Source organism: Calidris pugnax, unplaced genomic scaffold (assembly GCF_001431845.1).
Source record: "Calidris pugnax isolate Ruff unplaced genomic scaffold, ASM143184v1 scaffold31, whole genome shotgun sequence".
Classification (NCBI taxonomy): domain Eukaryota; kingdom Metazoa; phylum Chordata; class Aves; order Charadriiformes; family Scolopacidae; genus Calidris; species Calidris pugnax.
Genome location: NW_015090786.1, coordinates 6,987,855 through 7,012,138, shown reverse-complemented (window position 1 = coordinate 7,012,138; position 24,284 = coordinate 6,987,855). Strand labels below are relative to the sequence as shown.

General features: G+C 38.2%; 1 protein-coding gene across 6 annotated transcripts in view; it reads right to left on the bottom strand.

Annotated features, from left to right (window-relative positions):
* PLCB4 (phospholipase C beta 4) overlaps nucleotides 1-24,284 on the bottom strand; it is a 185,138-nt gene that overhangs the window by 12,874 nt on the left and 147,980 nt on the right. For all 6 annotated transcript variants that reach the window (XM_014966459.1, XM_014966462.1, XM_014966460.1 and 3 more), the window contains 7 exons: nucleotides 23,820-23,908; nucleotides 23,268-23,418; nucleotides 20,512-20,561; nucleotides 20,341-20,406; nucleotides 13,963-14,078; nucleotides 9,802-9,877; nucleotides 3,877-4,052 (listed from right to left, as the gene is read on the bottom strand). In XM_014966459.1, coding sequence (XP_014821945.1) covers nucleotides 3,877-4,052; nucleotides 9,802-9,877; nucleotides 13,963-14,078; nucleotides 20,341-20,406; nucleotides 20,512-20,561; nucleotides 23,268-23,418; nucleotides 23,820-23,908 — 724 coding nt within the window. The remainder of the gene's footprint in view (nucleotides 1-3,876; nucleotides 4,053-9,801; nucleotides 9,878-13,962; nucleotides 14,079-20,340; nucleotides 20,407-20,511; nucleotides 20,562-23,267; nucleotides 23,419-23,819; nucleotides 23,909-24,284) is intronic.

The window sequence follows — 24,284 nt, the reverse complement described above, 5'->3', positions numbered from 1 at the left end:
ATTTATAAATATATTTAGATGGCATTAAAGTGCATTAACATGTTATTTCATGTCACCAGTATTGTCTGAATGACTAGAAATCTCTTCTTCTATTAAAAAAACTACACATACAATTTTTCTTTCTGACTCATGTCATTTTATCTGGAGCACACAGTGCTTGCGGCCAACAGCTTCACGTCCCCAGTTTCTGCAATGCTGCAAGCTCCAAGTCCCTCAAGCTAACCCAGTCTAGGGTGGCAGAGGGCACAGCACCCCTGGAGTTCAATAAGCTTCCGATTTTCAGTAGTATCTGCTGCCTTCTGCTTTGTTTTTAAATGAGCTCAAACTGCAATTGCTTTTTGTATAGCACATGGAGAAAAAGTATTTACCCTACAGCAGATAACTGCATCACTTTAGATTACTGATCTTTCCTACTACCCCTGTGTCCTCTGTTCTGATAGCAAACTCATTACCGCAGCTCACAGAGAGCAAAGCAGCAAGAACAGCATGCTGAGAGCCTGGTCCACCTCCCACGCTGCTCTCAGATAGACCCTTTTTTTTTTCCCTATGGTTACTCAAGTTCTCTCTTGGCTATTACATACACCTATACAGATAAATGCATACGTGTTCCTATACACAATGTATTCTATAAAAATGTGTACAAATCATTAAGTATAAAGTCTCTCTGTGGCATTGTTATTCACATTTCAATATCTCACATTTCAAATTCTTCTGAAATATTAATAGATACACAGTCTTAAATTTGTTTTAAACAGGAAAGTCCCCAGTCTGCACATTTGGGAGTCACACACAAATTCCCAAATAAGCAGAAAGACACTAATTGCAATTAATAAAGCAGAAAGAAATTTGAAAGTTGTTATTCCTAGCACAGCTGAGAAATAGTTCTCAGTATTTGTCAGGATGTAGATTTTGTGGTCTGGTTCTTAGTAGCTCTGAAAATAAAACAATACATGGACTGAGCACAACTGATTTCTAATAAGGAACAAGATCCATTAATAAAAGTGTAAGAATCATTTACAAGAAACGATCTAGGGCTGTTTAAACAGTGTAGAGATACAGAAACTCCAAACCCAAAGACAAAAACAATAAGAAAAAAGCATAAAAAAAACCCCCACCCAAACCAAACCTTGTCCTAGTGTAGATATAGTAGTTTCCTATAACAACAATTGGGAGAAGTCGTGGAGAACAGGAGAGGTGCCTGAGGACTGGAGGAAGGCCAACATCACTCCAGTCTTCAAAAAGGGCAAGAAGGAGGACCCTGGGAACTACAGACCAGTTAGTCTCACCTCTGTCCCTGGGAAGGTGATGGAGAGACTCATTCTAGATGTCATCTCCAAACAAGTTGAAGAGTGGGGGGTTATTGGAAGTGGGCAACACGGGTTTACCAAGGGTAAATCATGTATGACCAATCTGATAGCCTTCTATGATGCCATAACCGGTTGGTTGGATGAGGGGAGGGCAGCAGATGTCATCTACCTTGACTTCAGCAAGGCTTTTGACACTGTCTCCCATAACATCCTCATTGGGAAACTGAGGCAGTATGGGCTGGATGAGGGGACAGTGAGGTGGATTGAGAACTGGCTGTGCGACAGGACCCAAAGGGTAATTATTAATGGAGCAGGTTCAAGTTGGAAGCCTGTAACCAGTGGAGTCCCCCAGGGGTCAATACTTGGACCCGTGCTGTTTAATATATTCATCAGTGACCTGGACGAGGGGACAGAGTGTATCCTCAGCAAGTTTGCTGATGATACCAAACTGGGAGGAGTGGCTGACACCCCGGAGGGCTGTGCTGCCATCCAGCGAGACTTGGACAGGCTGGAGGGCTGGGCAAAGAAGAACCTCATGAGGTTCAACAGGGAAAAGTGTAGGGTCCTGCACCTGGGGAAGAAAAATGTCAGGTACCAGTATAGGTTAGGGGTGGACCCGCTAGAGGCAACTACTGAAGAGAAAGATCTAGGGGTCCTGGTGGACAGTAAAATGACAATGAGTAAACAGTGTGCTCTTGCGGCCAGGAAGGCCAATGGTATCTTGGGTTGTATAGGGAAGAGTGTAGCCAGCAGGTCAAGGGAAGTCATTCTCCCCCTCTACTCTGCACTGGTGAGGCCACAACTGGAGTACTGTGTCCAGTTCTGGGCTCCCCAGTTCAAGAGGGACAGGGAACTACTAGAAAGAGTCCAGCGTAGGGCTACAAAGATGATTCAAGGATTGGAGCATCTCCCTTATGAGGAGAGACTGAGAGAGCTGGGACTCTTTAGTCTGGAGAAGAGAAGGCTGAGGGGAGACCTTATCAACGCCTACAAGTATCTCAAGGGAGGGTTGAAGGAGGAGGGAGCCAGACTCTTTTCAGTGGTTCCCACCGAGAGGACGAGGGGCAACGGGCACAAGTTGGAACATAAGAGGTTCCACTCAAATATGAGGAGAAACTTCTTCACGGTGAGGGTGACGGAACCCTGGAACAGGCTGCCCAGGGAGGTTGTGGAGTCCCCTTCTTTGGAGATTTTCAAAACCCGCCTGGATGCAGTCCTGAGTAACATGCTCTAGCTCTAGGCAATCCTGCTTCAGCAGGGGAGTTGGACTAGATGATCTCTATGGTCCCTTCCAACTCTAGAAATTCAGTGAAATTCAGTGAAAACAGCCTTTAGCAAAGTTACGAGAATAACAAACATGTACAGAAGAGAAAACAAAAACTTACTTTCAAAAAGATGAGGGGAAAAAGGTTTTATTCCACAAACAGGCTATACATTAGTAAATGATCTTCTAAGCACTGTGATGAATTTCAAATAGTACAGAAAACAGGACTCTTGAAAACAAAGTGATGGGATTTCTCTGGGCTGTTGGTGCAGTACCAAGGACCGCACCTTCCTCTGACCAGTTATCTTTTGAATGATGCATTTGTATTATAATTTAACAATTTTTGGACTTCATTTTTGAATGGTTATTTTTTGCAGGACAGCTTGAATACATGGGTTAGCACAGAGATTAACATAAAGATGAGCTCACAGCGTTTTGCTGGGACAATTCTCTGTTGGATGGAAAGCTTGCAGGACCCAGCATGTGTTCTCTCTGATGCAAAGATAAGCTGTTTTTTCACTCAGGAATTTAAAAAAATAATTTAAATTCCTTCTTCAAATGTGATTTATTTATTACTTTTTCCCCCATGCTATTTATGTAAAAGATGTCGAAGACAATAACATATGAATATATAGGTATGTATGTACATACACATTATGTATTCATATGCTTTTAGGCTGCTTTGCATAATAGATCATAGCCTAAAAAATATTGCTCTATTTACTGCCATTTTTAACACTGTGGATATGATGTGTATTTAATGTTATTTAATTTCAAATGGGCAGAATGGTTAATTACGAAACCAACACGACAGCAGTGTCATGCAGTATCTTCTGTATTCCCAGTGATTACAACAGAATATCGTAGGAAGATAATACGTCAGTCTAATGTAGCTTATCCGCTACCCGTTGTTTTTATGATCTTACTTTTCATGGATCTCTCTTATAATTGCCAATGCTATGAACACATGCATCCAAAATCACTAGCAACTCCAAAAAGTATTTCTGTATTTGATACTTCTCAGTTTCCGGCTGCTGAATTGAAATTTCTGGGTAAAGTCTAAGCATCCACAGTTGATGCAAACTACCTGCTCCTGCCTTTAATGAAGTTCAGATAATCTAAATCAGTTAAGAAGCTCATTTCTGCATCTATCTCGACCTTGTATAATCACTTCTTTTACTTCTACCATGCACACAGCCCAGTATCTTTGACAGCATCACAGGAGTTTTCAACACAAGAAACTAAAACATTATACAAAGCAGACATAAACCAACTCTTACTTTTAGGTACCACTGCCCTGCTCACCTGTCATGTGAAAACTTTAGCTGCTGCGTTTGTTGTTCATGAGCATTAATCAGCAGTTTCTTCAGTAGTTCACACTGTTGGTTCAAGTGTAAATCACGGATCTCTTGCTCTTCAGCACTGTGCGTATTGATCATCTCGGACCACTCCTTAGTGTGCTGTGCCACAATCTCTTTGACCTGTAAAGAAATAACAGCAGCTTTTCTAGAGGTTTTCAGCTAGGCTAGGAGATCAACTAATACTGCTGATGAAGATGTAGTAAAGACAATTATAAAAGAGATTATAAAGAATGCAGCTAAATTGTGAAAAATGAAGTTACACAAATGAAGTTGCTTCACAGAGTAAGAAAGCCACTGAGGACATTACAGTGCATTACAAAAACAGATGTAAAACAACCCCTACTATTAAGACTCTATTATCTAAAGTGCCTTGAATAAATTGGCTGTGTTTATGCTCTTGACTGTATTACTGTTATTTTAAAACCCTCTTTAAGACTGAGTTCATAATAAAACAGTTTCACATTTTGGTTGCCAAGAAAAAAATAATATTTAAACTATTGAAATTAACAATGGAAAAAACAAAGCGAGCAGGATTTCTCTGAGGGCTTAAATACACTCTTTGATTTTGTGGAGACAGTTTTACAAACTTAGTCAGTTTACAGAGAAATCCTGTATTTAATACAACCTGGATCTGAAGATGGGCTACATATCTTTGTTTTATATTCATTAAGTCAGCAGGGAATCTGACAAGTATTCTTCTTCTGCTTATCTCCCAAGTCTCACAAGAATAATGAGATTAAAGTTTTGGAAAGTTCCCAAGAGACAATATGAAGAAGTCTAAATCACCAGAGTTGTTATTATAAGAATATATTGCACTCAATGATTTAGAAAAGAAGCTAAGAGAAAGATATATTTTATTATCCTTTAATAATTATCTTTGGGTGTTTTGCCAAGCTATCCTACTTTTCCATAAATGGTATACAAAATATGCCTCAAAATAAACCTATTTTCAGGTAGTCATTTCAACTGCTACTATGGTAACTAATAGCATCTGGGTCATCTTCTGTGGAAGCTAAACCTTACTGTTCAAATCAAAAATTGCTACCATGTTGCTCAGAAAGTGAGAGACCAATGCCAGTATTTTAGGTGCAGGCCCACATGATGCAGAACAGACTCTTCTGCACACACCAGTGGTAGTGAAAGAAGAGGGGACCTTCACAGCCTCAGTCTCTATTCTGCCCTGGAGAGGCTCCTCTGAAAGCCCTACTACACAAAGCTCATGTTGGGTAATAAAGCTGGACTCCTAATGGAAAAACAAACAAACAAACAAACGAGTAATTTTTTAACAGACCAGGGTGACTACCACTACCTGGAAAGCCAGACTTGCATTTAACTATAGTTAAATAATGGTCCCATATCGAAATAGACGGGATTGGAGACAGAAGCAATTGATAGAGAGCTACCTGGAGTTTTCTGCAGCTGTCAAAAAAACCAAAAGCATTTTGAGGAAGGAGATTGGTATGACTGATACAGCCCTAACTCATCAGGGTATTTAAGAGTAAGCGTACCTCCAGTAAAATGAGACATATTTATTTTTGTGCATGGCTAAGTATGCTACTAAGCCAGAGCCTGTTAACTATAAGCTGATAAATACTCTGGAAGGATGTGGAGCAGTTAGTGGGAGCGATATCTTTAATAAGATGTTCAGAAGGCAGTTCCGCTTTCAGAGCCAGAAAAACACGAGAATTCAGTTTTAAAATGGGTCAAAGTAAATGCTTGGATGCTGGTAAGGAAAAGACACTTTTCAGACAGAGGTTTAGAAATGTCAAGGGGCGCACACTCTGGCTCACCTCTGGCACCCACATAAGGCACTTATGTTAGGACTAAGTTTGGTCCAAGCTCCTTGTATTGCCAATGTGAAGAGGTGAGCAGTTTCCAAACAGGATTTATCACACCTAAACCCTGCCTGGAGATGCATCTTCTACCTACAGGGTCACAAGCAACTAGACACTTCAGTTAGGTTGCATGAATCTCCTCTCAGTAGTGACCTCACTTGGCTTATCAACCCCCAGGGAGACCTAGAGTGGACTTAACAGGAGTTAAAAGCCAGTCATGGCTGAAGTTCTTGGGAAAACCAATCCCATATTTATTTATTTATTTGCAATGCAGTTTCCAGATGGAGTCAGCTCCATCCATAATTTGGAGAAAAAAGGTACAGGTAGATCCAAAGTCCTGAGTAACTGGGTATAATTGGAGCCTCAGCAGAAGACAGATCACATACTCAGAACTTCTATGGTCACAATGTCAGAAAGTATTAATATTTAAAAATAGACAAGTGCTATTATGTGACCCTGGAAGCAGGCAGAGCCAGCAGCATATCACACCTGTGTACCACACATCTTGGCAGAGGAGACAACACATGGTTCCTTACATAGATTTGTGATTCAAATTGCCTTCCTGCAGAGAACGCTGACTGGGCTCTGCCCCCTTTAAACATCAGTTGAACCTTAGTGGGAGCCGTGACAGAGCTGGCCAAGTATTCTCTTCTGCCACTTGCTGCTCTGTGACTCTTCCATACAGTCTGCCACTTAGGACTGGGCTTCAGACTAATTTAAAGTATTAGAAAGCGCAGGGGATATTACCGTATAAGATCTGATTTTTGCTTTTATTTAAAGCCTTCTTACACTGTAGAGAAAATGCAAAATAATCTTTGCATTAAAAAAAAGAATCTGACAATAAAACAGTGGAACAAATAAGTGTATAAATAGCAGAAGCCACGGTGAAAGCAAATATTTTGTGACTTAACTACAAAGAGCATTTACAAAGCCAAACAAATGCAGAGAGACAAAGACTCAAGGGGCCATTGCACATGAATAATATGATCACTGTTTTAAAGTTGTTAGCGCTGTACGCTACAGAGGAACACGAAGGCAGGAATCCTGCATCTCAGGTCCACTGACACTAAAGAATCATAGAATATCTCGAGTTGAAAGGGACCCATAAGGATCACTGATGCCAGTTCCCAAAGAAGAAACCCACAAGGAGACTTAAGCAGGACAGGATGTAATCTGAGAAGATAGGAAGCAAGAATCCTAAAAAATCTGCCTGGACAGATGTGCTAGTTATTTCAAAATCAGCATGCAGCCTGAGAAGCAGGTACAGCTCCTCATAAAAGAAGTTTTTCTCTAGGGTTGGGAGAGAAAGTGAAGATTTCTTTTTTAAAAATATCCTACAAGCTAGAAGTCTCATTTCAGGTAGAGCAAGATATAACCTGATGAGAAGGATGTAAGGGATTTGTCAGACACCAGTTACAGGACTTGAAATACACAATTTGACTCTGATTCAAATGACCTTAGAACTCAAGACCATTAAATCATCTGAAATCCAATTTTGCTGCAGATCTGTGATACACTTCAAAGGTCAAATGCAGTAAATTCAATGTATGCCTCTGCTTTATACCAATTTATTAGCATCTTTGCACTGGTTTGTGCTCATATCCTACTTTCCACTATTAAGGTAGTGCTGCTTATCCAAAAGGATAAGAAAAAATACCATTAGCTAACTTCTCTCTTTCCAGTTCTACACACTGTGTTTGCAATCCTGTCCTTTCATCTGTTCCTACACTGGGCCTAAGAGACTAATTAAAATCTTGATAAGGAGCTTTCTTTTGCTCAACATATATGCAAGACGTTTGTTTAGTCACTAAGTTCAAGCAGGCAGAATCTTTGAAGTAATCTTTCCTTTTTTTCTTTTCATCCTCTGCCTGCTTGATATTGGGACCTACTTTTCTAATGCAGGGCAGTCATTTGCATCTGCTAGGTTAATTTTGTGTGAAGTACACCTTGGGACATTCAGATCTAATTTCAATATTTTATGTCAAACTTGGGCTGGATGTTTCCTCATGACAGGAAGACTTTTGTAAATGAAAGGTCTCTTTGGTGCTAGAAGTACATGCACATTGTGACACACAGCAGAACTGGAGGACATAAGCTGTAATTAAAGCTGAATTATGGTACAACCTGATAAAAAGTAGTGGGCCAAATGCTGTGAAATCTGGAACAACTGCTAATTAGTCAAACTCCCACTATATCAGTGTAATGCATTCAGCACCTCAGAATTTAATCTAATTTAATTGCACCTACCTTCATTTAGGAGAAAAGTAAATTTCCCTACAGTCTTGAGCACTGTTTTCCAACCTGTTGCTTGCAAACCTTTGAATCCAGGAATCATTCAAGGACCCATACACAACAATTGAAACAAAAGAAGTTTGTGAGAATACTAAAATCTGGACATTTTGATGGAACCACAGTGAGAAAGGTATCGAAAAATCACTGACCTAGAGAAAACCACAGGGGCAGATGACTTGCAGAGGAGTTCTTCAGGAATTATCCAACACATAGAGCCTTGGCATTTCAAAGGAGCTTACATTTAAGTCCCCTTTGAAAATGTCATCCTAAAACCTGACATGGGAGTGGACGAAAAATCAATCTTTCTTCCAGGTATGGATTAAATTGAAGGCAACCAGTTTGAAAGCAGGATGTTAAAAGGAAGAGAGCTCAGAAATTGCATACATTTGTGGAAAGAGAAAACATGAGACACGTTTATTGGAAGATTAATGAGTACTTGGATTTCCCTTGTGTACAAATCACACTTCTTAACTCCAGACTGTGAATGACACAGGTGAGAAGCAGAGATCACACCAAAGAATTTTCTACGTAATATAACTTCAAATGAGTTTTGGAGTGTATGTCTGGATGATAGGGAGCTAGTGCTCCTCAGAGAGTTTATATCAGTAAGAAATGAAAGAATTATCTTTTTTTTTTTAAGTTGTCAACAAATTTGCTTTTAAGGAAACCATTCTGGGATTTTCATAGGAGAAGTAGATAGGTAGATAAGACAGTAGTACACTAGGTTTTATTCCTGGGGCTTTTCCTACATCTTTGGCAGAGCAGGTAGCAACAAGACAGAAACCTTGTTTAGAAAACCAAGATCTTATCCTCATGAAATAATATCACCAAAGAATAAAAATAGCAGAAGAAAAGATGGAAATTATTTTTTTCTAGTCTCAAAGATGTGGCTGCTTTTTTTTGTATTTTCTACACTTGTCTGATTTTTTTTTCACAGGTTTCCACTTTTATGGTAATTCTCCTGTACTGTGGTCAGTCTCCTGTATGCTTATCCCTCCAGACTATTTTGTACGTGGATGCGTCTTCTAGCATACCTGCCACCTTCTACTTTGGATACCTTTCAGAAACCTGAAAGCACATCAACAGGTGGCAGATAAATCTTTCAGAGGAAACAAAGTTGGTGAGCATAGTGATATAGAAGTATAGAGGAAGCAACTCTAAGCAGCTCAGTGTGAGCCATGAAACACAGCTGGATACCAGCTTTTTCAAATTAACTGAGGTTGAGTCTCAGAGCACTTTTATTCTCCAGCACCTTGAAGAAAACAATGCAAGTAAGTAATGGAGGAAAAAAATATTAGAAAAATGATGGCACTTTGTTCAAGAGCAACTTGGACTCCTCCTTCCCTAAGAGACAGACTAGCAAGTGTTGTCCATGGTGACAATAAGGGAAAATGAAAAATAAACTTCTTTATGTATATATTTTCAGAAAGTAATTAGCATCCAAATTTCTTACACAATATATTCATCTCTTTGTTTAGCTAGAACTGACACAAATGACCACTTCAGTTTCACGAGGCATGAATAGGGCACTTTCTTAAATAATTTTTAAAAGGGCAGGAAATTGATGTTGCTTTTTAAAATTTTTTTAAGAAACACTTTTAGACACTCAATTACTCCCATTCTTTTCAACATGTTATTATTGCTGAAAATCATTCATATGCTTCCAAGAAAATTAACTACCACTTGGGTCTCCAAATCTGTCTTTCAGATGTTGCATATGTTAAAACTGGCTGTTTGCTTACCTTAGATTTGTGATCTGATGTTAGTGTTTGAATTTTAATTTCCGTTTCTTTCTTCAATTCAAGACAGTTACTTCCTCTAAAAAAAGGAAAATTACAAATGTGTGCCACAAGTTAAACATCTTCCCATTCAGTCAGCTTTTACTAATTAAAATGTTAATCAAAGTTGAAGTGCTGCAGCGTATTGGAATGAAATTATTTCTTCTGGCAATTTATTCACAACTTACAAAATATTGTTGGATTAATGATCATTCAATTCAAACACCACACAATTAATTCTAGATTGGGCCAGCAATTATTCTGTTGCTGATGATATGTCGAGTGCCTCCATTTATGATACTTGGTTCGTTTTCCAGGCTTAAAATACCTTGCCCAGAGAAACCAGTTTCTGCCTGAAAACTTACAGACTTATTCACTGCCTTGCCATGATTTTATCCTGTGTTTGCAAAGTAATTTTTCCTAGTATTTTTTTAGTTTGAGACAGGGAGAAAGAAGTAATTTGACTGACTACCTCACAGGGCAATTACTTGGGCTGTGCACTGGGTGGGACAGATGTACAGAAAAACTATTCCATTGCAGCTACAATAGAAATTTCAATTACTGTCTCACCAAAGTCACTATATTTTTGAGGGCTGACAAGCTCCAACTTTACCAATCTTCTTGTTCTCTTTTTTTTTTTTTTGCAGTGAAGGTTTTTACAACAGAATACAAATTCACACATTGGAAGTCTCTGGTTTTTTGTTGGAATACTACAATATTGAGAGGAGTCTATTTTAATGTAACTGTGATATTTCAGTGTTGGATCATCCACTGATGTAAAATGCTGTAACTCCAGTGAGTGGATGTAGCCACATTCATTTTAGCATCTGAAGCTGGCCCTAATAAGAATGGTTATTGCTTGACAGCACTAACATTAATCCATGTTTGCTCTAGAAAAGGAGATTTGTGAAACTCTTAACAAGTTTAAATCCTATTTTAATATCAAAGTACTGCTAAACTTCTGGAAATTAGCAGAAAATTTTATCATCAAACAGGCCCAGAAAAGCCCTTACTGAAAACAGTAGTGTAATGTGCCTTGTGTTCCCAAGGGCCACCAGAAGGACCAGTCATTTATTTTCTAGCCATAGCAAGGGAATTTTTGTAAAGATTTCTAGCACTCATTTGACACTCTGGAAGTAATATAGAGACAGGTTCTGACCACTGTTACCTCCACCTGAAAAAAAAGACAGCTGGAAAGAAACGGTCTTTGATTATACATGTGGGTAGCTGCGATCAGAGTCCGGCTGTAATTCATATGATATACACTATGAAAGAGACTGCTTCTTAGGTGAATCAAACATAGAATCCCAAATTAGTCTAATTGGTTCAAACACTGAACTTCTCAGAATCTCAGACATCAAAACTACCAGCTGATCCCTTCTCTGGAAATGCAGCTTTCACTGTAGCTCAAGGCAATTTCCAGTCAGGCTGGACATAATGAGAAATCTCCCCAGCTGCAGTGGCATAGTCCATGGTTAAGCCATTGAGCCACAGTTGGGAACAAATACCCAGGGACAGCCCGACCCAGTGTCACTTGTCCATGCTTATGCATACACATACACTTGAATTTGTGGACAGTTCTGATAAATCAGAAGGATCTTTATGTGCCCTTAACTCCATTTCAGAGTGGGAACATGAGCATACGTATCCCCATAAGCCTCTCTGAGATTTGTAAGCATTTGAAATGTACAACAGAAATAGCACTGGGAGTGAAATCCTATCCATCTGTCAGTGAATTAGCATGTGATTTAAAAATTCTGCTTTGCAGAACAATATGCAGTTGACATTTGTCACACCATGTGGCAGAAATGGACCACGAAAAACTGCACAACAAAATCAGAAAATAAAGTCTTCTACAAACCTATCAAAAAGCCTTTTTTTAGGAAGTATCTGACAATTTCAATATGAATGCCTTGAAAACACATTTTATACGTTCTTTTACAACTTTTATTACTTGTAAAAGTTCCAAAATTATAGCCAGGGAAATGGAGCATGTCCTGTACCCACTGAACCCAGGACCCCTTATTCATCAGATCATTTCAGTTCAATAAAGTCTTCAAGTCTCAACCAATGTGTTCACTTTTAAGCATGTCCTTAAATATACTTCACAGTGGGGGTGAAGACAAGTGTGTGCATAAATACCTTGCTGAACAGGCCTTCAGGGCTGCATACACAATGACCCTGAAGGGAAGCCCTTAAATCACTTCGATACAGAATTAAAAAGTGTTTTAACAGAAATTCTGTGCTGATACTGGATTTGCCTGTTAATTAGATACCAATAATTATTCTTGTAACACTGAAGAGCCATCAGATGACTGAGAGCTCTGGAGTCCATAAAAACTATGGAGTCCAGGCAAGGAATAGTGTTTGGCTGTGTGCTGGATCTGCTTGTGGAGTAGTCATTTCCAACTTTTTACATTTTAACTTTTTATGATAATTTAAACCTATCACAAAGGCTTTGGCATCCATGGGCTAAGTGTTATAAAATTAAGAAAAGACACTGCAAGTAGCCAGTGAAGTGATCTCAATCTGGGAATCAAATTATCAACTACTTTTATACTTGTCCCACTTGGGATTTCTCTGGAAAGCACTATTACCCAGTGCTTTCCACTATGTACTGCACAGACACAGCCATTACCATCTTTAACTTTCTGACAGCCCTTCATTTCCTGTTTTGCCTAGACAGACAGAGGCACAGGCTTTTTCTCAGGCCAACAGGAATATTGATCCATGACTCCTCTGATAACGAGATTCTTCAATACCAGAGCATAGGGAGGCCTTTCTCCCCTCAGAATAATTATGGTGCAATGTCCAGGGCTTAACTCCCTGCCACTGTAGTAAATACCCTCACTGTAATTATAAATCCAGCTATATTAATAACCTTCTGCTGTGTTATAGTCAATGGAAAAATGAATCAAAGCCACATTAAATTCATTAGTCCTGTAATTGTTCCCTCTCTGTTTGGAGTAGTAGTAATTTTTTGGAAGAAACTACATGGATTAGAAGTATTTGTGTGCTTACAGTTCCCCCTTCTTGAACAGAATAATCCAACATGAGCTTTTTAAAGCGTTTGTGAGCTTTAAGTATTGTAGTGAGAATTTTCCTTACCTTGTTTACTTCTGACAGCTCTATTTCTGTTCCATTGCAAGTTTATAACATGCACACTCAAAAAACACTGCCATTCCAAATAATTTATAAAACAAAAAGTATTTGTATAAGAATCCAATGCCAAAGAGGCATCTATGCTCAGTATTCAGTGAGCTGGTTGCCAGTTGTTGCCAAATGAAAACAATATGAAATTTAGGGTAACTATTAGCATAGCTGGATATAGAAATAAAAAAAAAAGTAATTGCTGCTTTAGGTCATAGTATTACAGTATAAACCATCGTCTCAATGAAATGCCGACAAGTGGGTTAGAGGTAGAGAGCAGAAACTGCTGCCAGATTAACACAGTAGCAGCAAAACAACAGCAGGTCTTGCTACATAATTCCAAATGGGACTGTAAGAGGGACATTTCATTAGTCACCAGTATCTTCTAGTAACTTTAAGGGGAGATTTTAAGAGATTCACACAAATAACATCCCAGGTCATCAGCTAATGCAAACCGAAACAGATTCACTCATGTCAAAGGAGTAATACTGATTTATCCCATTTGACGATGTGAATGGTTGTTCTGTTAAAAAGAAACTTCAACTTGACAGCACAGGAAAACTCTAAAACATTCAGGATTTAGAAGCCAGCTTTTTCCCCAAAATCAAATCATTGCTGCTTTTTGTTCATTAGAGCTATTGAGGACCTTAGTCTGCTCTCACTGCACACAACAGTGACATTCCCTGGGGAATGCAGTGAGACCAGATCAACTGCAGAAATAAAAATTTGAGGCAGCTCCTACACTTTTACTTTTAAAACCCTGATAGTAGAAGACTGGAGAAAGACAAAGTGAGTACAACATTTATGGCCTGTTGCTAGAGCCTTCAAGCAGCTCACGCTCAGTTTGACATAGGATGCTGGTTCAAGCTGCAATTCATTAATGTGAATAACCTTTTTATGAATGTTTTATTCCAGACCACAAAAGCATGAAATCTATTTTAAGTCTAAAAAAAATATTTTAAAATCATATCTTACCCCTTCTTCTTGATTGCCTTCTCTAACATTTTCTCGTATGATCCCTTTTCTTTATCATATTGTGCCACTATTTTGTCAATTTGTGTGCAGTGCAACTTCTGCATAGCGCTGTGCTCCTGGAAAACAGTAGGACCTTAAAATTAGGTTGCTGGATTTTTAATGTTTAGTTTTCTTACAGTGTAAAAATATCAGTGTACAAATGGATAATTTTGATAATGGAATTTAATCTGGTTTAGCTATCTAGTATTAAAGGTTCCAGATACTCCACCATAAGCACTAAAACATTTCTTCTTTGTTTGAAAAATGAAAATCTGTAGCAGACCTTAAAAATATAGTATACCTTAAACCAAAAGAATGATGGGGAAAACTTCCTTTTTTTTTGAATAAATATCCATTTAAGTGCAATGTAAGAAATCCAATTTACAAGCTCAGATCGTATCATTCAAAGTTTCTGAATGCAGAAGACAACAAAACTCATCCTAGTCCCCCTTTCCTCTACCTATCTCATACCGAATCCAGAGTTAGCCCCCTTGGCGACTGCAAATCAAATAGCTCAAAGTCCAAACATTAGCTAAAAGTCATATCATTAACAACTGACATTATGAAGATCTGGCTGCAACCCTTAATGACAGCAACAACCTTATCAGTAAGAAACTGCACCTTGTTACAGAGCATCTCCCCTTACAAGCAATAGGAAGTTGTGTAGTAAGACTTTCAACTACACATGCAGACTGGAAATAACCACTGCCCCCTTTCCTCCCCCCCAAATAATCCAGCACATACTGGTAAATTGGATATATGAGGCTACTGTGGAGCATTAGACATCAATGCTAACCTGCTGTCACTACTATAGTTATGTGGCTTACACTGGTGAAGTGGCAGTTATCTATGGAAGGGGAGGAAAAATCTATGATGAAAAGATGAATCACTAATGCATGTTACACAGTTGGGTCTATCATACAGTTCCTTTCCATTACAAGACTGTACCAGAAACAACACACTTTACTTAGTGCTTACATGTAGACTTCATTATTGAACTTGACTTCATATTCATGTTTATCAGACATGATGCAAATATATAACTACCAAGGAGAGCACTAACTGTTGAATTTACATTACAATAGGAAAAACAGTTGTTCATTAATTTACATTATTTTATTAATATCCAATTGCTCCACATTTTATCTAACCATAAAAAAAATATGGCCTTTTCCAGGACTTTATCTCTCTTTTGTTTTATAGCTCACTTTGCATTTATTCTACCCTCACTACTCTACTGCTCTTTGTTACTATTTTCTATACACTTGTGTTTGCCTTATCACTGTTTCTTACTCTAAAAATATTAATTAAAAACTTCTACATTCATTATTACAGAAACATTAACACAAATATTGCAATGCTTTTAAAAATCTAGCCCTGGGCTGTACCTGAGCACTCCAACATCTGTCAGACACTTCCCTGGGGAATGAGTACAGCTTCCAAATTCTCTATTTAGAGTGGGGAACTGAATTTTCCGTTCTACAGAGGATTTACAGTGAAACAAATAGACTTCATCAACATCAAAACATGCCAGCTTCACCAGGGAGTATTTACACTGACCAACCAGGTAAAAAAAAATATGGACAGTGAGGAGAATGACATTAGCTTGACAGCACCAGCCAGGCACAGGTCAAGTGACTGAGAGTACCTCTCAAACTACCCGCGCTCCCCTAGATGAACAGAACAAAACAATTCTTGTTATAAAAGACTAAGTGCAAACATTGCAAAGTACAAGATACTGGCCCACTCAGGTGACACTCCATAACCTGGGAGGGCACATCACGTAGAGCTAGAATCCCTGCTTTTCCCTCAGGACAGCCAAGATTCAAGCCTTTTCTCTCTATCACAAACCCACGGTAATCTTTTGCACTCCCCTCTACTGCTATGTATTGTTCATGCACAACTCTATCTTGTATCTGAAACAGATAAATTGTAGACCATATTCCCGTCATTACCTTCCCTGGTCCTCCTCCCCATCCAGTTCAAGGAACATACATTTGTTTATGCACAATATAAACAGAGCTGGAGGAGTAAGATGGGCTACTAATAACCTCCACATGTAAGACCCAAAGAGTACTAGCAGTCAACTCCCTACCAGAGTTCCTTGAATTATATTGCCTTCAACCCCTAGAACACTATTTAAAATGAACTAGCTGGTCTGAGTTTGATTTTCTGTCTACGCTCAAAAGAAAATTCATCACAGCTAGATGCTGCATCCTAAACTTCTGTCAAGGTTCTGAGAAATATGAGTGACTCCGTAGCATCTGAAAACACTCTCTATATTTTGTTTTCAGATGCAACAAAATTTCAGCTGGTAATGTGTTCTAGATTTATTCAGAATATGTTTGCAGATAAAAGTCTTCTCAGTTAAGTCTCTCATGATTTCCCTAAGTCTACTGAATTTGCAGCTTGAATTCACATGTTTTTTACATGAATATATTCACAAATTACATTAATGATTATATTACAAACTGAAGCCACAGTTCAGCCAAGGTTCTGAGAGGTCACCTAATTGATATAAAAAAACCTCAAATCACAGCAAGACTATCCATCAGAAAAAAAGTAAAGAATCACATATAGTTTCATTGCAGGGGAGGGGGATCACAATTCAGTCTACTGAAGAGAAAAGGAAATAAGTTACTGTTATTCCTGCCTGGTATCTCCCTAAAGCAACACAAATTATCCTGTGTACAACTGAAAACTGAAGTCTGGAGGATTCTCAGTACAGAATACAAAACTGAGGAAATAAAAGAAACTATTATCTCCAAATGAACAATCCATTTTGCAGAATCTAGAATTCTATAGACATACTGTTTGCTTTTGCATTGTGAGATGGAGATTTTTTTTTAAATGTTCTTTTTTTACTAGGCTTTACTTCAAAGTAAAATAAATGCACAGGAAATGAATTCTGGGATTTATATTTTTGGGTGGCAATTATGCAATTCTGGTTACTGTCTATGGTTGTATGAAACTCCTTAAGGGGGCACTTGTGACTATGACTGTCTTGCCTGAAACCGCTAGAACTGTATACCACAATCATCTGTTGTGCTGTTGACTGGTAGAGAATATATCAAGATAATCCCTCACTATGCTTCCTCTTCTGTCTAACCCAAGAAGCACAAAAACTACATGACATCCCTGCAAAATATTAAAATTCAGTAGTGGCCCACTGTTAGCCACTGCTAACAGAGGAAATCAGTGACTGAGGCCCTCAGATATGCGCATCTCCTTGCCTTCATACCCCATCTTCCTGTGATGCCGCCCCAGACCATCTGAAAAGCTACACTGCGTTCTCATGGTGACCTGTCTCATTCCAGATTCAAAAAGCCCTGTTAGGTGAAACTAGTCCACAATGCAAGTAAATGGACTGAGGTTTGGGTCATGTTCTTTCCTCAAAAGAGCAATCATCTGTTCTTTCACAATTCCAACAGTAGCGCAATGCTACCTCAGTCATACTCATGCAGACACACCTTTTCAGAGACTAAACCAGCCCGGCAAATATTCACTCTCCCCCCTTCAACGCTCTCTTTCTTCATAGCCAGGCCACAAACTAAGCAGAGGGTTGGGTCTGAAAGCTACAGGCAACAGCTCTGTTGCAGAACTGAATGGGCTCTTCTGAAGTGGAGGAACTATACTTGCACACTGACACTGAAACTAAACTTGCTGTGAAATATTAACCCTTTCCAGTATTCACTACAGTTTGTCCTGCCTTTAATTTCTGTGTTCTCTTACAATCCTTTAAGATTTCTTCCAAAGCGTTGTCCTGCCTTTGCACAGCTTTATAATATGTACCTCTGACATGATTCTCAATACTGAGTAAAAACTCAGCTCTTAACTATTCATAGACTTTGTGAAACCCAAAATTCGGCAATTTTTTGCAAGCCACTAATCTGACATTAGGGAATGGGCAAATTTAATTTTATCAGTCACAGACTGGCTGCCTAGTAATGGTAATACTAAGAACAGTGGATTTCCTGCCAATCTAATGGTCTATTTAGACTAGATGTCTTATTTTTCCTATACAAAAGTGAAAAAAGGAACAGTGAAGATTGTACCTCCACCGGCTCAAACATCCTTCTCCTAAAAAAACAGATTAATAACAACACTATTATAAAGTAAAGTCACAGTATGTGATGTGTCTGTGTGTGTACTGGGTATTACAGTTGTAAAGAGCTATGCCACGTGGGAAAAACAAATTAGTGATAATATGCAGAGAGATGTTAGGAGAATCTTATTGTGCCACTGGAGTCAAAATGGCTGAAAACCTGAAAGTAAACAAAAAGAAAGACAGCATCCAAAAAATACTATGAGAAAACTGAGACTGAAATGTTTTCATATAGAATAACCAACCTCCGCCAGCCAGCATTACAGTACAGCTGCTAATACTTCTCTTCATTAAGTGGATGCTGTCAGTAAAAGCGACTCTTACTGCTGTCATCCTCCTTCGCTAGCTCTGCCCAGGGCTACCAGATTAGCTCCTACACTGCTCAGATCAGACCGCCTTCCTCTCAACCTTTTCTCTCTTCCACACTTGCATGCATTCATTTTCCATGACCCTTTTTCCAAGGCCAAGTTTAGATTGAAAAGTACTGGACTTTTCTTTCCTTAAACAACATGAACAATTCCCTTCTGTTTACTTATTCCACCAGGTCTCTGAGTGTCTATGGTTAAATGAGAGCCAATCTATTTCTGGAAGTTTTAAGTTCGGTAACTAAGTGCATAGCTCTCCAGCTCCATCACAGCTGATAAAATGGAAGAAACACAGTGATGAGTATACCAAGCACTTCCCTAAGATCATCTGTGAGCTAATAAAGTCACACTTTTCTGCTCAGACTTTCCTTTTCAAATTCAAGAAGTTGCCCTTACTGGAGCCTTTAGCAAGGCATGCTCTACACAGGCACTTTCTTGTTAGGACAGACTTGCACTCTGTACTTAAGACCAGCAGGACACAGGCTGGCTCAGACCTAAAATAGCTGTGCTTGAGCTAATACTGAAAGCCCTTCTGAGTGCACAGCATTTTCAGATTGTGGCTGGCAATTCCTCCCTCAGATTAGAGGAAGCAAGTGCAAGCCTGAACAGATGGATCAATTTTTTAACATTAGCAAGTGCAGTCTTGGCTAAGATATCCTTACACTACTCAGGGTTACGTATATCAAGAACATAGATCATTGAGTATAGCTGTTTTCTACGTAACCATGGTACCATTTTCATTTGCAAAAAGTTGCTACAGGAAACTGCTGGATGTTGCCCAGTGAATGAGAAAGTAGTGTTTAAAAATAAGTAGCCCCCTAAATGATTAACCTTATGAAGGTCTAGAAACTGTCCATGCCCAGAAGTGTAGATGACAGACACTTTTTCTTCAGCATAGGCTTCACAGACAACACTAAAATGGAGAAATTATTAATTTCCCTTCTGCACAGAGCCAAGTAAGGAGTCTGAAATGTAACTACTTTATTTTCTTATACTACTTTTAATACTGAGACCCACAAAAGTGCCAATTACTGAAGTAATTTCTTCATACTTCATTGTACAGAATCCCACGCCAAAACAACAGTCATGATAATAAACACAAAGACTGATATTAAAAATGCCCAGGCAACCACATTATGTCAGGTCTGCAATGAAATCTACTATCAAAGAGAGGAAGGGAATAATTGTCCCAAAACCCCCCAAAATAATGGATTTATACATATTGCCAAAACTCAGAATTTAAGATGCTTTATTCACTTGTTACGCCTCTGTGTAACAAGAGAGTAAAGTCTTTCTAGTGATGAAGGGCAGGAGAAAACTGGCTGTGATTTTCTGATGTAAATTATATTTGTGATAGTGTTGTATGTATTTGGGACATCACTGCCAACAGTACCAAGTAAAAAGCTGAATATAAAGTGGTTAAAATAGATGTAAGCGACGAGGAACATTTCATTTAATTTTTCAGATCCATATTCCAGTTCTCTCCGGCGATTCTGCAGTTTCTCCAGTGCCTGTCTTTGCTGCAGCACCCTCTCACATCATTGCTGCCTTTTGTTCCAAGCTACCTGTCAATATGTCATACAAGAGGAAGCTAGATAAAATCATTACCTGAAAAAGGTGAGGTTTGGATGCATATATAGGTTAAACCAATGTGCACTGAAACTCACGGAGACATACAAAGGGTTGCTAAAGGGAATATTTGCTCACTGGAGCATATTTCAGTACATTTAAAACATATACGCCTTTCCTGGTGGTCCAAATACTGTTCCTCAGTTTTTCCTTACAATTTAATTAGGAGCAGTCTGTACTAGTGAGTGCTGCAACTTTTTTCAATTAGAGTGTGTTGCTCAGAGTCCTTAATGATCATACCTTTGCATGTTTCTTCTTTAAGGCATTGAGTTCTTTCTGCTGTTTCTTTAAATGCTTTATATAAGCCTACAAAAAGAGAAGTTGGATCAATTTTTCTGTGGTCAAATTGACTTTAACCAGATAAAACCCCAGCTACTTAACACATGTTGAAAAGCTTGTGTCCATACTCACCTTCATTTGCTTTAAATCTTCTATTTTCACTTGAGGAATAAGGTCTATACCTAGGAAGGTATTGATACAGTTTATCTAAGACTTCATACACACTAGTATATCTCATACTTTCAAATTTGAGTTTTAACACAGATATCCACACTTAAATTAGCAATTAATTAATGTTTTTCACCACATTAAAAAATAATTGCAGGTTAATGAGAAAATTATTCATCAAGATATAGCTAAGATACAGTTAATTTCCTTTTCAAATGCACTACTCAATCAATTGCCTTGTGAACAAAGAAATGAATCAATGAGTGATTTTAATTTCTTACAGTTCTGGACTGAAGTGTCAAAACACAGCCATCTAAGAACTGAAAAAGCTCCTTTTCTGAAAACACAGCAAACCATTTATGTACATTAAAATTGAACCACGCAAAACTTCAGAATTTTGGTCCATAGCTGGAGATCGCTCTGGCACCGCTTGCTTTAGGAGGGAAGCTTCTTGGGTAAGGTTCTGCACGACTACATAAAGGGTTAACTGAGGTTAGGTATACTTCCCCTAGTTCTAAAACACAAAAATCATAGGAGTGAAAATTCACCTGCAGCTTTGATGTTAATGGAGGTAAAATTTGCTTTTTGGTTAATAGCAGGCTATAAGAAAAGGAGCAGTAAAAATGGAGGAGAAACACAAAATCATAAGAATTCAAAATTCTAGTGAAAATTCAATACAACAAAGCCAATCTATCATAAAAACCAGTACTATTTAGATGAATGAAAATATACTTTGATCACCCTAGCTGCAGTGCAAACAAAACCCAATCTCATTTCATGTTTATACTTTAATAAATGTTTTGTGACATATTATGATTTTTTTTTAAATGACTAAGCACATCCTGCATGTAATCATTAATAAAAATGTCAATACAATGCCATGAGAGTTGTAACGTGTAGGTTTTTTCTGAGGTTTTACACAAAAATTCAATTCTACATAAATACACTGCAAACTTATTTAGTTAACTGCTCTTAATAGTGTCTGTGGACTACAAGATTCCCCCTGCCTTGAAAAGGACTTTATGCCTTTTAAATGAATTTAACTGAAAAATATTCAGATGCTGTAAAAGAAAAAAAAAAGGTGGGGGTGAGGGGTGGAGGTAGGCAGGTGATCTCCTTAGGGAACACAAATTTTTTATTTTCTTAAAAGCATAAGATTCTGCTCAATTACATGGTATTAATGTTAGACTAGTAAATGAGACTGAAAGAGATTAAGGCATGGATAGAACCTGAAGTTTCCAAAAACACAAATCACTTAACTACTGCTGAAAGTCAGAGAACAAAACCCCAACAGTCATGAGCATTTGAAAGCCTTCTCCAGACACCCTATCTTGCTGGATATGTAGTTTCTACTAGCAAGGGGAGTTGTATATCGTAACAACATTAGAATCATTCAGATCTTAAAAGATCACAGAGATAAGTAATACAAAATAAGGATTGTTACATAGGATATAAAAATGAACAGCTCTACTTCAACATGAAACAATATGGATAAAAATGGTTGCAGACAAGAATGCGGAAGTACTGAAGTCTCAGTTGAAGACCAGGGCTGTGTTCTAAACAAACTTCCTCAGGATTTTATTTAAAAACACAGACTCGTTTACTTTTTTCACCAGGTCTGCCTCCATGGCAACCAGAAATTACATTGCCAACCCCGGCAAATTTCATGCTTAATTAATGCACAATAAAACTAATACTTGTGCATCTTGGTGATGATACATGAAATATGAAAACACCTCACTGCATAAAATAATCTGGGTTTTACACCAGGGAAGAACTTTGAAAGAGCTCAGGTGCCAGAGATGACCTGTTTTATTGCCAAAAGTGACTCCAAAAAAATGGCATCTTGTTTCTCAAGAGATCCCTTCACAGGTGTGTATTCAACCACATCTGCTTTAGTTTAAGAACAAAAGCAGTTAAGTGCTCCTTTTCACTCCTATCAATCCCTCTGGGCCAAGGTGGATGAAAAAGAATGAACCAGATTATAATTATTGTGGCCCATTAACAGAAGTATTTATTGTGTTTCATTCAGCTGTACAAATTTGTTTTCTCCCTTAATCTTCATTACCTGTGATGATATGTGAGAAAACAAATAATCCCATTTGACTCTGTAAGATGATTTTGTAAAGTGAATGGTAAGTAGTGTGGAAAAAAATACTTATTCATTTATAAATGAGCACATTTAATATGGATATTTTTTACAATAAACATGCCATTTCCATAATCACTGTTCAGAGTAAAACCACACATTGAAAACATTTCTAATTGTTGGGAATTCTCTACAGAATACAATTAATTCTAAATGCCTTTAAATACTTATATCTGCAACTCTGCCAAGGGATTTGTAGAGGGAGAAAAAGAAAAGCAGAACAGTTTCTGTGGAGTATACCAGGAAATAGTTATTCCTATTGGCATTCCTCAGGTAGATCTTCAGTAAACTACTCCCAGAGTCATGCAGGTTACTACGATAGGCAGTAGGTACACAGCTACACAGAAGTCACTTAGTAAAATAAAGCTGTATTGGCTTTATACAGCTATTTTATTAATATACAGAATTTATTTGCAATTAGACAAAGACAATTCTCAACAGGAAAAGAGGTTACCTTATAAAAGGGTAAGAATGAAAAGAACTGAGAAAACTAAAATTGAGTAATGAGTACTTTTCTGTGATTTTCTGAAGCACTTCAGAACTGAGGGAGTGGCATGTGATTTCTGTCTACCTTTCTTAGCGTCGGTGCCAGATCCACAGCCCGCGGTGGTACTTGGTCGAAGTTCAGAGCTGCTCTGAGGTGTTACGTTGGCTTTGGCATTATTGGCTTTTCCTTTTCTATCATTCTTTGAAGTGTCATTTGGTACATCAGCTATATCACTCTGAAGGAAACATTCACATCATAATAAATTAAAAGTTGGGTATGGGAAATATCTGAACTTGCTTACTTTACACATAATTAAAAAAATTGCAACATACTTTCAAACAACACTATACTCAGAAAAGTATTTGTAACCTATTGTAAAAGGCTACCTACTAAAATATGGCTCCTTTCCCTTTTCCTAAAATTTCTAAGGGATGTGTTAGTATGATCCATGGAAAATCAGATAGTGAATGGTATTTCAGTACATGTTAACTAACAAGCCAATGTATTTCAGAGCAGGACAGCGAGGCTTATATTTCAAAATGAGAGATGATAAGGAAACATGCGTTGATTGGAGGACTAGTTTAAAAAAATAACACAGCATGGATGTAAACGGACTGTGTTTGTCATTAGACTTACAGTTTCGATACCCATAGCTCTCATTTGGTCTGCTCTTTTTTCTGTGATAGACAAAAATTTCTTTGGATCTGATAAAGCATCCACAATATCTGCAAGACAAAAAATAATCAACTTTTTATGATCGTCAGAGGCATTTGCAAATTAATCTTTTACAAGAGCTTTACCAACCCTGTTGTTACAACCCCTGTTGTTATGAGCCATGACTTGCAGCAATAGTCCAACTTTCCATAGTGAACTCAGCAGGACTAAAAGCACTCATCACCACAGCGCTTGAACACACTCAGAACATGACAGTTTATAAATGCATCAAGGGAATGGTGTTCATCCAGGTACCTTATTTAGGGAAAACACAGTGACTCTATCAGACCAAAGTGACCCTAACTTACTCCCATTTGATGGCACTAGAATTTGAGACCAGAATGGGCTGTTCTGAGCCACAAAGCACTAACAACTTTGTCTCTTGGT